The sequence below is a fragment of the Botryllus schlosseri genome, chromosome 1, assembly GCF_051294905.1.
Source record: "Botryllus schlosseri isolate E-star chromosome 1, Bs_hap1, whole genome shotgun sequence".
NCBI classification, from domain to species: domain Eukaryota; kingdom Metazoa; phylum Chordata; class Ascidiacea; order Stolidobranchia; family Styelidae; genus Botryllus; species Botryllus schlosseri.
In genome coordinates this window covers 10,732,634-10,748,702 of record NC_137236.1, presented here as the reverse complement: position 1 = coordinate 10,748,702, position 16,069 = coordinate 10,732,634, and the positions used below count along the sequence as shown (strand labels likewise).

General features: G+C 41.1%; 1 protein-coding gene across 2 annotated transcripts in view; it reads right to left on the bottom strand.

The window, feature by feature from the left end:
- Positions 1-16,069, bottom strand: part of LOC145454321 (uncharacterized) — a 55,784-nt gene that overhangs the window by 15,703 nt on the left and 24,012 nt on the right. For both annotated transcript variants that reach the window (XM_080332346.1, XM_080332405.1), the window contains 5 exons: positions 15,898-16,060; positions 12,663-12,811; positions 2,755-2,810; positions 557-662; positions 340-495 (listed from right to left, as the gene is read on the bottom strand). In XM_080332346.1, the coding sequence (XP_080188472.1) occupies positions 340-495; positions 557-662; positions 2,755-2,810; positions 12,663-12,811; positions 15,898-16,060 (630 nt within the window). The remainder of the gene's footprint in view (positions 1-339; positions 496-556; positions 663-2,754; positions 2,811-12,662; positions 12,812-15,897; positions 16,061-16,069) is intronic.

The following is a 16,069-nucleotide window of genomic DNA, read 5'->3' as shown; positions in this document are numbered from 1 at the left end:
GGCAAGGGACGTATAAAAAAAGTTATAATTGTGCGGACGCCGAAGAAAGTAATACTAAGATTTGGGAAGGTACTTTTTGCCTTTCGATTTATTCCAACTACGGCATCTAACCTATGATGACGTCGACTATATCACCCTAATTATCATGAAAGTTGGTTTAACATCACACTGCAATTACAATTTCAACGGTTTCAACGGTGAAGACTTCCTGTCGTTGCAAGATGTTTAAAATCTCCGGTCTGTTTTCGTGGATGTTTTAGAAAATATACACATGTATACAAAATATAAGACAAGCACATGCAATGCCAGGTCCATTTGATTTTCTAGTTTCCGTCATACCTTCTCGTTGGACACGTAAAAATGAAACCGACACTCTGTTCGCATTGACTTGTTTGCGAACTGTATCGCATGATAATGTAAATTGAAGTTTCCCGAGCTGGAGATATTTTCGAATTTGGTGATAGCTGGATTCGGATTTGTGCGGTCGGAACGAACCTAGAAAATGTGAATAAAGATTCAGTGATTGTTCACAATGCGCGTAGTACTGAGCACCCACCTGAATTTGGAAATATTTGGAGCGTTGAAGATCATTTCCAATAACATTTAAGTATACAAATGGTGTCGCTGCCTCACTGAACCCATAGAATTGTAAATGGTCATCTCTGAAAATCGTGATATTGATTAAGATAAACGCAAATGAAACGATAAACCTATATAATATTTTTATGAAAAACAGGGCTATCAGGGCTGTAACAATAAGTCAAAAGGTTCCAAGTCCCAAGTCAATTCTACATTTATAGTTTTGAATCGATTCAAGTCGAGTCATTTTCACTTCACCACCGAGTCCCAGTTTTACTTCGAAGTTTCGATTCCGAGTGACAGTGCTGTGACCCGAGTCCATTATATTGCGTTCACTGTTGATTTTCGAGCTCAATCCCGTTCAACTCACTTTTATACAACTCTGTTCGGGTGATATTGATTGCATGGCATTCATAGTATACCAACTTTCTTCGCTTTACACAGTTTCGGGTCTTATTATACCAACACCAGTATACGGAGAGACGAAATCCAAATATTTTGATAGCTTACTAAATTTCGAAGTTACAACGAAATGCCTGTCTTGGCCTTACAAATCTCGATCATGCGCAATGGCTAGAGTTCAAGTCGAGTCACCACACAGATTGTCTTATGTCGATTACCAAAAATTCGACGCTTGAGTCGGACTCGAGTCATTACAACCCTGGAAGATATATAGCCATACGAAATCGATATCACTATGTTATTACTAGGGCGGTTTTTTTTTGACATGTCAAAATTTGTCAAAATTGTAGCGTTAGGTCAAAATTTGTCAAAATTTTTCATTAAATCAATAAATTTTTGACGTCTGCATTTCGTTTGTATCGTAGATTTAGCACTGTCGGTGAACTTATAATTTGATATTTTATCACTTTCAGCCTATTTTATAGGCCTACCGTTGTAAACGGCTGATCATCTGCTCATTGTGAATCATAAACGGTAAAAAAAAAATAATAGGTAGACATGGTGTTATGGTCAACGTACCGCAATATCCTAACTGAAGAAAGACTTCTTGTGCATTGCATCATTTTTATATCAAGAAGCGCATGATGAAAAATTGTGATGTAGACAACATTGTCAGAATGAAGCAACCCGGTGTGTCACCAGCACCAACAGTGTACGCACAACTTGAGTGTTGTCGGCCAACAACTGCTGCTGTTGAACGTCCTTGACAAGCTTCTTAGTAAGGACGTGCACTTTCTACCCAAGAATGCAGGAAAGCATCTCTCGTTGTACTACAAAATATTTTAATTATTTCTACCATAATTCATATTGTAACCACTGGAATTCTTCATAGGGCCAGATTTCGTTCAAATATTTTTTTCATGTAAAAAGTTGCCTGTGTCTAAGCCAAAAACGTTTTTTCAGGCCAAACTACTTCGTTAGGACAGTCAGTTCAAACCAGAAATGAAGATAAGTGGTGCAATTTTAACATTATGTGGGAAAACACCTAATTTGCATACGCTAGGTCAAAAAAAGTCAAAATTTTTATTTTTTAGGTCAAAATTTTCTTTTTTTTAGGTCAAAAAAAACCGCCCTAGTTATTACTAATAAGGCTACAACCGTTTTCTGTTTATGAAAAGAGCTTCTTGGAGGTACAGAACTTCAGTATACAATTGAATAGTATGTTCATATTGAAATGAACCCGAATATTTTCGGCTGACACTCGTCAGGGGTAATCGTCAGCAACTAGTAGAGAATTGGAAAGAACATTGTATATCAACAATCGTATCGCAAAATATGACGTCACCAGCGTGAAATTTCGAATGAGAAAGCATTCAATGTACTATTCCCGGGTGGTACACGAACTTCTTCTGTTGACAGTTTTCTTTGGTGTATTTTGATGAAAGTCGACTCCAAGGCACCAGCCGTGACCCCGCCAACAAAAGGAGTTCGTGTACCACCTGGAAATAGTGCATTGAACGCTCTCTCATTCGAAATTTCATGTCGGTGACGTCATATTTTGTGATACGATTGTTTATATACAATGTTCTTTCCAATTCTCTACTAGTTGCTGACGATTACCCCTGACGAATGTCAGCCGAAAATATTCCGGTTGATTTCGATATGAATATACTATTCAATTGAGTTGCATTTACTATGTTGAATGAACTGAAGTCCAATAGATTATTAGAGTGTAGAATAAAAGTATAATATTAATAAAATATCGCAACTTACCGGTGTTCGATGCCGTATCGTATGGACCTTGTTCCCTCATCACTTCGAAATGTAACCTGAACATATTCGCATCATGGTTCCTATGCGGAGTCACAATTAACTAAATCTGCTGCTTGGAACAGTCTTTTAAACAAAGGTTCTTTGAAAAAACGAAATAATGTTTTTTTAAGTTGTAAAATTATTCCATAATAGCACGAATATTTTCCGAAAAACACGTTGAATGAGCCCACGGAAAATTACTATCCGATATAGCCGACGTTTATCGATATGGGATGATTGGAACCCTAAAAATAGACGGTTCACCAGCAATAGGGCAGATACTTCGTCAAAGGAGCTATATTTACCCTATACTTTCAATTGTCAATGCCAATCCACTCTGACGTTACAATTGAATATTCGTGACGTCATGGCTTTGAAAAAAAAACAATAAAACCATGTTTTAAACAAGGGTCTTGTTTTGAACATCTTTGTTTTAAATTTATTTTCACACTTTAAGTAAATGAAACCCTATTCAAAGGCATGTATACATCGTATAGTTCGCACACGAACCTCAACAAATCAAGTTTGCTTTCAGAAACGAACCTTGCCAATCTTGTAGCGAAATAGAAGTTCCGGTATTTCAACATCCGTAATTAACAATCATTGAATTTCAATTTGATATTTCGCGCTGTGTCACGGTGGCAGTAAAAGGATAATTCAACACAAAACCGAGGGTGTGGCGAGATAGAGCAGTGGTATAATCCGCGGCTGCAACACCAATGGGTGCGGGTTCGAGTCCGACCGAGGTCGACGTCAGAATTCCGATGAGTAAGTGTTGGAGGTTTACCTAGGCTCGCCACCTCATCCGCGCAAGCGGTGTCTTACAAAAAGCCTAGAGGTGGGCCGTGGGCCGTCGGCAGTTACGGAAAAATAATGAACAATATCGGCCTAGTGTAAATGACCATAGTAGTCGACAAACACCATGAATACCACAAACAAACAAACAACAAACAGAAAACTGATCCAAACCCTGTGTTCGTAGTCATGAAAATGACTCGTTTATTCGGTATTGATGTTCCGTTGTGAAAGGTTGTTTTTAGGCCCCGAAGCCTATGCCTATGCCAGGGGTTATCAACCTATTTTTGGTCGTGGCCCATTTTGTGGTTTGAAAATGTTCTGCCTAGCTAGAATCATAGTCCATCTCAGTGCGTGGATATCGCCGATATGCCTTATTTCTCTGAAATCTGTGCATTTTTTCTCGCCATTCATTATATGAATTAGACCTATAGCGTCATGAAATCGCGCAATGCGCGAAGAAAATTTTCATGTTGAATAAATCTCCTCCAAAATACGACTAACGGAACAATTTCGATCTCTCCCCCCGATTGGAGTGGTAGTTACGGCCCTGGTAGCGTGTATAAGTCTTGTGAACAGTTGACTGTTCGACGCACGTCGCGAAACACAATGATCTAATCCACGCATCCACGAACTCAGTTTTCATGATTGAGGTTTTAGATGAATCATGATGGGGAAATTGTGGTAGCTTGGGCCAAATTCAGACATTTTACGGTTATTTCAGTTGATGGTATACACTACAGAGAACCGGAGAAATAATTTTCATTATGCAATCTGTACATATGTCATATTCCTACTGAAGTCAGAACATTCAGTCCAATGATGCAAACAATCCATGCGACTCTGACATTATGTAGCTTACAGTGATTTCAAGGCCGGACATTTTTATACCGACACTCCAATGATTTATACGCTGCTCTAAATCCTCAATCCTATACGATTCGTTGCCGTAGTGCCGCATACTATCCAAGATAGTTGATAATTGAATAAATTGCAATGATGACTAATGACTATCTTTACGTTACAATATTACAACCTGAGCTCGTACCGTAAATCTACATCAAATTCACTTTGGTCTTCGAGTATTGCACATCCGCTTAAACGACGTACGATGGATGACCCTGTAGGCAGGACCGTAACTGCCGCACCCCAAAACCCCCGATGGGGGGCACAAAGAGGGCACAAAATTATTTCGTGAATTAACGTAAGTAATAATGCATTTTTTTGAAAATTCATGTACCCTTTTCAAAATTTCGACGCGATAGCCGCGATTTAGTGTTGTCAATTATCTCGATTATAGGGTACGTTACCGAAGAAACGAGACGCATGATTTATAGAAATCGGCATTTCGGCGTCGGCCATTACGGCGCCACGACGCACCAAGACATATGAGGTTATAGGCCATGTAGTATGCGACTAAACAGGCAACAGAACTCCTTGATTAGTAGCGGTCTAAAAGGTACAGTCGGATGAGGGGTCTGGCGGTTTTCAATGGCCCGCGAGGTAATTTTCGAAATTAAATATATTATCGAGAATGAATTACACAGATTGTGAACTTGTAGGGCCAACCAAGAATTTGATTAGTCTGGCCGCGAAAGTTGGGATGTTGATGACTAAAATATCAGTTCCGGCGAATTGGCAGATCCAGGGTCCAGTCATATTTTTAATAAATTGTCGTGCATTACAATAAAGTGGAATTGTAGAAAAATTTTCTTCAAGCTTCGTGTGATTTAACGATCACTCGATATCTTGCTTTCAATATTTATGCCCTCTTCTGAAAATGGAAAAAACGCCTAATTTATTCGATTAAGTCTAACTATATTCGCGACTAGGAGAGAAAGCCTCCTCGCGTTTGCGCTGGCGGAAAGATCATCGACGATGCAACCTAGGCACAAAATGATTGACCCGTGTACGCGAAAATCTTCGATATCGACATGTCCGTGTGCCGAATAGGCCAGTCCTTGTAAACTGAGCACAGCAGGCGGTTTACAGTAGACCCACAATGTACTAATGTAATAATATTATTGACCTAGTTCATTTATAAACTTTTGGCGACTTGCGCGGCTAGAGGCCCGCGCACTGTCTCGTTAATTGCATGTGCCCCTTTACCCGGAAAGGTTAGCTATCCCTGCTCTACAGTTCACATTTTACAACAGGGGATGTCAAATATACTGCCCGAAATATGATTTCATCCCACCCGCGAAGCAATTCTGAGTAACTGGTAGATTACTTGTCTTATCGAGCACATTTCTAACAAAAATGTTTAGAAAGAAATAATTTCACGTAAATAATCCTTCAAGACAGCGAACGTCAATCTATGGATCATACTTCGCATTAAAACCATTCGATGGCACTGTTGAGTTTTCACTTTTGTCTCCATTAGGTACAAGTCGGTGACATTGACACGAAATTCCGAAAACGTAGAAGAGTAATGCACACTAAGTTCAGATTTTTATAAAACTATGAACCACAGAATAGCTATTCACAGAAACAAAACCGCCAGTGCGAAACCGTTGTATATAAGGTACATGGAGAATACGATAATTACATAAAGAATATATTTGAAATTTACGTGATCAAACTGCCGTATAACTTTTGAATCAAAAGGTACCCGGCTTCTAGAGAACTCCGAATGGTGATTTTATAATAACGAGTCAAATTCTGACAACCGGGTTTACAGTTCAATCTTTTGTAGCCCTCCCAACCCATAAGTACTAAGCAGGCCGACGATGAAACACGAATAAAACAAAGCGAGCGTGAAATATGCAAGCCTAAATCCTGCGTTTTAGAGGTTTATAAGTATATTAAGTCGGTCCATCATCGGCCGTTCCGTGCGAATAAAGGTGTTGCAACACTTGACCTTCTGTGATCCGTAATTTAATTACTTGGACTATCATGTATGGGCTTGATAATATAGCATTCTTGTGCAGAATAAAGGTATCGATTTTAGAATCGCTCGACTGTTCCGCTCCACAAGCGATCACAAAAGGTTTAAATCCGGTCCACAACATGAGTTGTGTTGGAGTCCCATGTTCTACAACATCCTATGATAAGATGTTCCAGTAATATTGGTATGACTGTTGTTACGAAGCGTATTTTGAATATTGACTACACTACCGATACAATATCCTTGTGAGCAGTGGCGGCTCGTGACAATATCGGGTGGTGGGGCAAGGGCCGCAAGCGACTTGTTATCAATATGACGTCACAGTAGCGTTTTTCAACGTTCATGATGGTCACATGAATTTCCCGTAAACAATGATTTTTGGATTTTTGGTGCGCTTTCACACGCTCTGACAAATGCTTCAGATCGCGATAACCAATTTTGTTCCAACAAGAGCCACTGCTTCCGGTACCGGCACTGTCGAATAAAAGACAGTAAAAGCAAAACAAGGCGTTTTTATCCTCGCTATAAGTAAGCCATTCATTTTTATCGAAATGCGCTGAAGAAAAAGCACGAGTGCGTTTTCCTCCGGCGTACGATTGGACCAATGGGCAATTTCTAGGCTGATACGGACCTAGTCGCTTTACCTCTAATTTTTGCTCTAAAGGCAGCTGGCTAAACGGCGTACGGAGCAAAGATTCAACACGATTCATGTTCGCACTTGACCTGACTACTTATCTGCAGAAATGGAAATGACTTTAAATCGAGAGATTGCGTATGCATTACTGGAAAGGTCAACGAGTTCGGACACATACGCAATTGTTATCTCATAGATTGGACAAGGAAATGTCATATTGAATCCAAAACATCATTCTGAAGAACTACGGATAGCAGCCTCGGAAATTCGGTCCCGGTACAGCTTGGGAGATTTTGACCTTGAGGCTGGAGATTGTCACACGACACATACGGCTTACGGTCTATAGTGTCTACTGTCTATATGTCTGCTGCAAAATCGCCTTCGGAAAATATATTACCGAATAAATACGTGGATGAAAGCCAAAACTTGGTACACTGTTACATGAAATCATCGAGAAGTAGCCTCATGACCGTTTTCGGTATGGTACACTGTCAAAATTAATACGAATTGATCAACGCCGAATTTTGCGTAAAATTTACTGAGGAATAGGCTGATCAAGCGATAAGCTGTTAGCCGCCATCGAAAACGAAACAGCTATCGCGCTTGACAGGGGTTGTAATTGTGAGCAAATGGCCCGAAGGCCACCATTCCACGGTGAAATTGACATTGGAGAATATAAAATAAAACTAAATATTTGAATGCAAACCGAGGATGTTAGTAAACTGTTTCATGATATCATCATCTCATCACCTATCTCAGTATGGAACACAGATACACCGGCTTTTGCGTGAAATCCGCAATGCGTTAGGTAGGCTAAGTGTCAGATCAGCGCACATCTCTACCATACTCGAACTTGATAACGAAATTGCTGCCCTAATCATTGAGTGCCAACCTTGAGACTTGGCACAGCGTTCGATACTAAAATCAAGACATACCATGTAAAAGCTCATGACGGATCTAGCTAAGGAGCATCGTTAAAATTAATGGAGACCAATACCGGCTTTGCGTGAAGAATGTGCCGTCACCCGCGGCTGGGAAGACTTCCTTGGTACGAAACCCGAATTAAATGTATACTTCGGCACTACTTATTTTGCAGTGGAACTGCCGTGGAATTTACAGGAAACTTTTCGAATTCAAGCATTACATCAATAATCTCGCGACTCCCCCGGACGTAATTGCTCTTCAGGAAACTCATCTTATTGAAAAATACTCGCCTAGGTTGTCAGGATACACTCTCTATAGGAATGATAGGTCGGCGCATTCTGGGGGGATTGCCTTTTTCGTCAGCAATCGAATAAACTCTTCCACGAACCAAATAGTCACCGCCTCTCAAATCGATGCCTTGGCTATCATCGCGGGCGGTCTCCAGATATGCAATATTTATATCCCACCGCATTATCAACCGCGAGAACAAGACTTTTCTTTTCTGCGGAATCTGTCATCGAAAGCACTTATCTTGGGAGATTTCAATTCCCACCATCTTTCCTGGAGTACCTTCACAAACAGACGGGGTGATATCCTCTCTGATGCTATCGATAAATACGGACTGGTTTTGTTAAATTCGTCCATCCCGACTCGCGTTAACATCTCGTCAAACGCCGTTAATCGCTGGTCTCTGCTGGATTTAAGTCTTGCTTCATCGGATATTGCTTCGAAATGTCACACATCTGTGAGTGATCAGCTCCTCGGAAGTGATCACTGTATAGTACACACAGAATATAGGAAGCGGATCACAAGAAAGTCTACAAAAAGACAACCCTGGTCTTTGAGAAGAGCAAATTGGGCCGCTTTCTCCAGTCATGTTGACAGTAACCTGGCAGAATATCAGAATTCTAATATTGATGACACCAACGAGTTCATCACTAAGGCGATAATATCAGCATCCACCAACAGTATTCCGCGTTCTAAACACACTTCAAAAAACCCTGTTCCTTGGTGGAATTCAGAATGCGACCGAGCGGTACGGCGCAAAAGAGCCGCATTCCTCAAAATGAAGAGGACTTTCTGCTTGAATCATGTCATAGCCTTCAAGAAACTACGCGCTGACTGCAGACGCACCATACTATCGGCAAAACGAGAGGGTTGGGAAAGCTTCTGTACCTCGCTGAATCGGAATACAAATTTATCAAAAGTATGGGGCGTAGTGAGATCCATGTCGGGTGGCTCGGCTTCGGAAGCAACTAGAGTCTTCACCCCGAACAATCTGTCTTTGTTGGACGACAAATCAATTGCTGATCGACTAGGACTATATTTTGCCAGAGTCAGCAGCAGTGATACCTACTCCGAAAGTTTTCTCCTGCATCGAGACCTCATGGTGGGACCGGCTCCCGATACTCGACCACTTCAGCCCGTCGACCCCATCAATGTCCCGTTCAATCCGGAAGAACTGCTGGATGCAATTCAATCTCGTCGAAACTCATCTCCTGGCGATGACGACCTCTGCTATGCCATGCTGCAGAACCTATCTGCGACCGCTCTCAACCATATCTTAGAGCATTTCAACTCTATATGGCACGACGGACTGGTTCCGGAAGCCTGGAAGAAAGCCATAGTGATCCCTCTTCTCAAACATGGCAAAGACCCTGGCGTTCCGGAGTCTTTCCGACCGATATCATTGACAAGTCACTTATGCAAAATCATGGAGGCTATGGTCACAAACAGGCTACGGTGGTACCTCGAGGAGAGAGGGCTCCTTCACACCTCGCAATCCGGATTCAGACATGGTAGAACCACATTAGATCACATTCTCCCACTCCACGACACAGTCTACAAAGCCTTGAATAGTCAGCGTTCGGTCATTGCCGTGTTTCTAGACATCGAGCGCGCTTATGACATGATGTGGCGCGAAGGAATGTTATATAAACTTGCGCAGCTTGGAATAACCGGTCGCATTTATTCGTGGATTAGTTCATTTCTAACCAACCGAACGTTCCAAGTTCGAATAGGCTCTACATTATCAGACACGTACATTTTAGAGAATGGTACACCCCAGGGAAGTGTTATTAGCCCATTGCTTTTTTCGATAATGCTAAATGACCTGCCATCAGTTATTCAATGTGATCACGGTCTCTATGCGGACGATTGCGCAGTATGGGAAAGCAGTCTCTCTATTCCTAACCTACTATCATCGATACAAACGTCGCTTAACAGCATTTTCGAGTGGTGCTGTAACTGGGGGTTCTCGATATCCATGTCAAAATCGGTAGCAAAGCTTTTCACTCGTAAACGTAAGGTGGGCTCTTTATCGCTTACAATCGGCGGTAGAGAGGTTTCCTTTGTGGAAAAATGTAAATACCTCGGAGTAGTTTTCGATAAGACCTTGTCTTACAGGCATCACATTGATCACGTTATAGAGAAATGCACCAAACGATTAAACTTGATTAGACTTCTTTCAGGGACGCATTGGGGCGCGTCTAAACAATCATTGCTTGTGCTTTACAGATCACTGATACGCCCGGTTATTGATTACGGACTCCCTGCCTATGGTTTCGGTGTAAAGTCACAAGTAGATCGAATTCAAGTCCTACAAAATCGGGCACTACGGATATGCTGCGGCGCGATGCGTAGCACCCCCATCTGCATCCTTCAAGCTAGCTGCAAGGAAATGCCAGTGCAAGTTCGACATAAACACCTTTCCCTGAATTACCGATGTCATGTAATGAGTAGACCACCTGGTACCCACCCAGCCGAAGGCCTGATGTTGGACTCATGGCAAGAAATAGACTATCTGCTAAACCCAAGGCGGCGCTCTTTCAATACTTTCACCAAATGCTTTTTCACAGATCTCAACGTAAATAGATACCAATGGTCGGCGTTGCCACCGTGGACGGTCCATCACCTCAGAGTGGACAGGAACCTTGTCTCCATCCTTGACCGGCAAGGAGTTCGAGATCATAGCCAACGACATATTTGTCTTGATTATGTTTCCGACATATACAATAGCGCCACTGAAATCTACACTGACGGCTCCAAGTTCGCCGACTGCGCGGGCTTCGCAGCGTATATCCCTGATCATCAAACTGTCATCAAACGGCGTTGCTCAAAACTGCTATCTAGCTTTACATTAGAACTGCTGGCGATATTGTTCGCCTTGAGGTGGATAGTGGAGCGCGGGCAGCCATCTAATTACGCTATTCTTTCAGACTGCCTGAGTGGCCTCCAGCATATACGTGAAAGATCGCTTTCGTGTCAACCCGGAATCCAGCGTGAGATAACCTCGTTGAACCATCAAGCGACCAACATCGGTGCAAGTATCCATTACGTATGGATACCAGGGCATGTTGGCATCCCGGGAAATGAAATTGCAGACGCACACGCAAAAGCGGCGGCAAGCGATGAATCGCCAGCTTCTGAATTCAATATAGACACACCAACAAAAGACGCAAGAGTTTTAATACTCGAGCATTGCCGGCAACTTTGGAACAATGATTACATCCGTGACCAAAAAGGAGCCTTCTTTAAACAGCTTCCAAATACAATTTTCAACCGCCTCCCCGACACGAATGATCGTCATTATGATCGAATATTATTTCGTCTACGGTCAGGTCATTGCCGCCCTAATTCCCATTTATTCAAGATTGGGTGTGTCGACTCCCCCTTGTGTTCTTTATGCTGCGTCCCGGACACCGTTTCACATTTGCTAATGGAATGTCGTAAATTTGAATTTCATCGCCGCTTTTTGATTGCTCATTGTGCCAATGAAAACGTTGCTTTCTCTGTACAAAATCTATTGACCCTCAATTGCCTAACTATACCAGTTATAGAATTTATTCTCTCCTGCGAATTATTTCTCTGATCTCTTTGCTTTTCTCCGATTGCCTCATTGAACGTATACTGAGCGTGGCGCAAATAACCATCATCGGTTGAAAGCGCCACTTGTTTCCATAATAATAATAATAATAATAATGTTTGCGATACATGACGGATCAGCACACACTCGACTTTGGAAACGGAATTACTACCCTAAACTTTGAGTAGAAACCCTGAAACTTAGGACAGTGTTAAATACCACCATCACGACATGACATACCAAGTTTCGAGAATTATCATGGTGTGAAACGCCATCAAAATCGACCTATACCAGCAAAGGTCGACTCAACGCATATCACGGTATCCGAGTTCAGATATAGATACGATTGTTACATCACACCTTAGGGGCGACAGGCATATATGCCCCGGTTGCTCGGCCATTTTACGAATAGGAGAGAGTATATCACCGTTTCCTAATTGTGCGCGGCTTTGAGAGAATAGATAGTGAAAGCTTGTTATGAGCGCTACCGGGGCAAGCCCCGGCTAGGCATTCACAAAGCGAAAACACAGAAGAGAATTCGATTTTCGCAGAGACTTCTCTATGTATGGGCATTTGCAAGCGAAAGCACAAGAAGAACGCGGGTTTCGCTGTGATCTCGGTATATATTGAGCGCTGTGCGTCTATAAATGGTTAAATTGTTATTGAACAGAATTTTAGGTGGGGCAATGCCCCAGTTGCCCTATAGGACGAGCCGCCACTGCTTGTGAGTCAAATCGTCGATACATAATTAGATAAACACTCACTCGGTTGATGTAACCAGGAAATAACTTTTCGTCCCTTATTCTGTCTGTTCCATGTATAACCGGGTAGGAATACCATCCTTTATTTTGATACTTCATTTCGATTATAGAGGAAATTAGACTCTTCATACCGGTCGCACCCTTTCTGAATCCTACAACAATCAAACGAGAATGAATACTAATTTCGAAAATCAACTCTTTTACGTCAAATGTCTGAATTTTCCGGTCCTTTTGTTGGAAATATATACTAGCTAACTTTTTACTTGGTTTTAATACTCGAATTCAATTATACTTCGGCAAAATTACACTGATAAACAAAATCGAAAAATATTTTTTTGAAGAACATCTTCGAATGTTTTCTAGTGATTTTAAGGTTGCTGAATCAGTATATGAAATATGACTTTACCAAATTGAGTCCAGTTTCAAAGATACGCATATCCTTAAATATCCTTAAATATGCATACCCTCTCTAAACATTTCACGTGGGAGATAGTGAATCACAAGTTTTTATGAATTTTATACTGTGCATCAATAGATAATTGACCATATTAACAACTAGGGATTGTGTGAACTTGAGGTGAACGTTCGCGTTCTGTATGTGAACCTCTGTAATCTCGAGGTTCGCGTTCACAAACGAACCTTGATAGGTTCTGCAGTGTGCACCTTTTTCATGTAGGCCTGATACAATTTCTCACGTTATTATAACGTGTTTGGTTGAAACTCTTGCATTTCAACTTCGGACCACTCTCCGCATGGCGTTGGCAGCATGATAAGAAATTCAACACTTTCTCGCATGAGAAACAATTTAATTTTAAGATAAATTTTCATTTTTGTTTTCCAGGTGATTTTTTCAATCTACAACAAAGTAACTTAATATGACAAAGAAAACTGATTGAATTAATGCAACGTTATTTGAGTATCTTATGTAAATATTTATATATGGTTTGGTTTTATGTATAACATGATAGTCGTGAAAGTCTTGATCTAGGATGAACATAATAACCCTAAAAGATGTTGCTGTAATATGATTTTTACCAGTCTTTTATGTGTACGAATAAAATTTGATTGAATTTCTTAACTTTATTTTGCGATTGAGATTTTTTAGCTAGCTCATACAGCGAGATTGACAGATTTCAGTAAAAATAGGCATTTTGGATAATGTAGATTTGAAAGAATTTTATACATTTTCGTTGGCTACTAAATCTTGCAATTGTTGAGCATTTCAAAATGCCATTGACAATGCTCATAAAGGAGACCTATTCTCGACAAAACGTTAGGATAAATTCACGTCAACACCATTGGTCGATAAGCTGTTGAAAATAAAACCTACGAACCATAAACCTTTAAAGCTCGGCAGAGCTTTTCCTTCCATACTGACGGAGATAAGGGGATAACGGTGACGTTTACAATCAATGCCAGTGCCAGGTATAGGCCTACGCCACCTTAATCCTTTATAATACTGTTATTTTGTATTTCGGCTTGAGGGCGAATTCGAAAATCCTAATTGCATGTTGACGTTCGAGGTCGTTAACATCTAGTTCAGGGGTTCTCAAAGGGTGCGCCATGGCCCACTGGTGGGCCACAGCGCATTTTGAAGTGGGCCAGAGAGCCATTTTGAAAATTTCAGTATTAATGTAAGTTTAGTAATATTTCTTATGTTATTCGCTAAAAATATATTCGTATTATCTAATTATACGTATGCTACATAAAGCTTTTCATCCGACTCTGATTAGACGTAATGGCAAGCATGAAGTCAGCATGTACAAATCGAAAACGTTCGGAAGAAACGGTGGCTCTTTCTACTGGCTATGACAACCTACGGCTAACAGCAACTAAAATAGTTTGAAGCGTATAATAACCGGAAGAGAATGCTGAAGTAACCAAGTATTCCGGCAAAGTCATATGTCGTATGCCGTTGAAAGGGGTATGCAATGAACTTGCAATGAAGTGCAATTGATGTTCAGATTTACCGTACATCGGCAGGCCGTATTATTGCAAGCTAAACATAGCCATAATTGCAAATTATTTGCATCTTCTGGCGGAGGTATAGGCTACTGCACCACGTCAACAACGAATCTTAAAGGATTGAGAATTTATCGGAGCGCATTAATCTTAGAAGTCGGTATAAAATATCCGGTCTAGAAATCATTGTAAATACTGAAAGACTCACGGGAATTGATTGTATCATTGGATTGAATGTTCTGACATCGCAACTTCAGTTGTTTTGGTACAAGACATACAAAGTATACATCATGCATATTGAAAAATCTTTCTCCACTTCTCTGTAGTACCCCATTCACCATGAATTGTTCGATACAGGCCCAGAATGATTATAATAATTCCCCACAATATAATCACTAAAGTCTCAATTACACAGTGCGGGGATCTGATCATTGTGTTTCGCGACGCGAATGGAGCAGCGGACGAAAATAATCTACTTTAGATTATGATCTACCAGGGCCGTAACTGCCGCACGCACATCCCCAATTGGGGGAGCTCGGAGGGGCCCAAGATTATTTCGTTGGTCGTTTGTTGAAGGATATTTATTCCACTTGAAATTTTTTTCGCGCTTCGCGCGATTTCATATCCCGGGAGATCGAGATTTCAATATCATCAGTTAGAGAAAAATGCGCATATTTTAGAGAAATAGGCATTACGGCGCTGTCCATGACCACGAATTAAACAGGATTATGACTTCAAGATGTCAGGTGGGCCACAGCACATTTTTAAACCGGAAAATGGGCCACGGCAAAGAAAGGGCTGAGAACCCCTGATCTAGTTTGAAGGCCACATAATTATTTTCCGCGGCCGCTTGTTGGACACTGTGGTTCTAGACCGGATGACACAAACTAAAGTTTATGACAAAAACTTGACACACGACTATTGCAGTTGGCTTTATCTTCTTATGAGATTGATGGAATGTTCCAGTCCATTATATCTTAGTACAGGTATTAGTCAACGTGGCACCGAGGTTATGCAGGGGTGCCCGTATAAAGCTTTGGTAGCCAGCACATTACTATTAGTTACCATATCTCTATATTAAAAAGATTCAAAGTTTAATTTGATGCCTCGAAACACGAGAGTGACAGTAAATATATCCACTCATGATTAGACAAAAATTGTTTCATTTTAATTTATGCCATCTACCCGTCTAGCAGGGCGATCTATGCACATTGGTTTTATTCGATCATCATTTCACACCCGAGATGTGAAAATATCCATTTAAAATAGAATTCACCTGTAACTGGTTTCAATGGAAAATGATCCCGGAACAAGTTTCTCAAATTGGCTCCATAACGCCCAAGAAACTTATTGGCGGTCCTATATCGAAGGGTCGCTTCATTTTTTGCTTTGGAAATAGGCAGGAAAGACGGAACGTGCCAAAGCATCACATCTGATGCCTGAAAAAC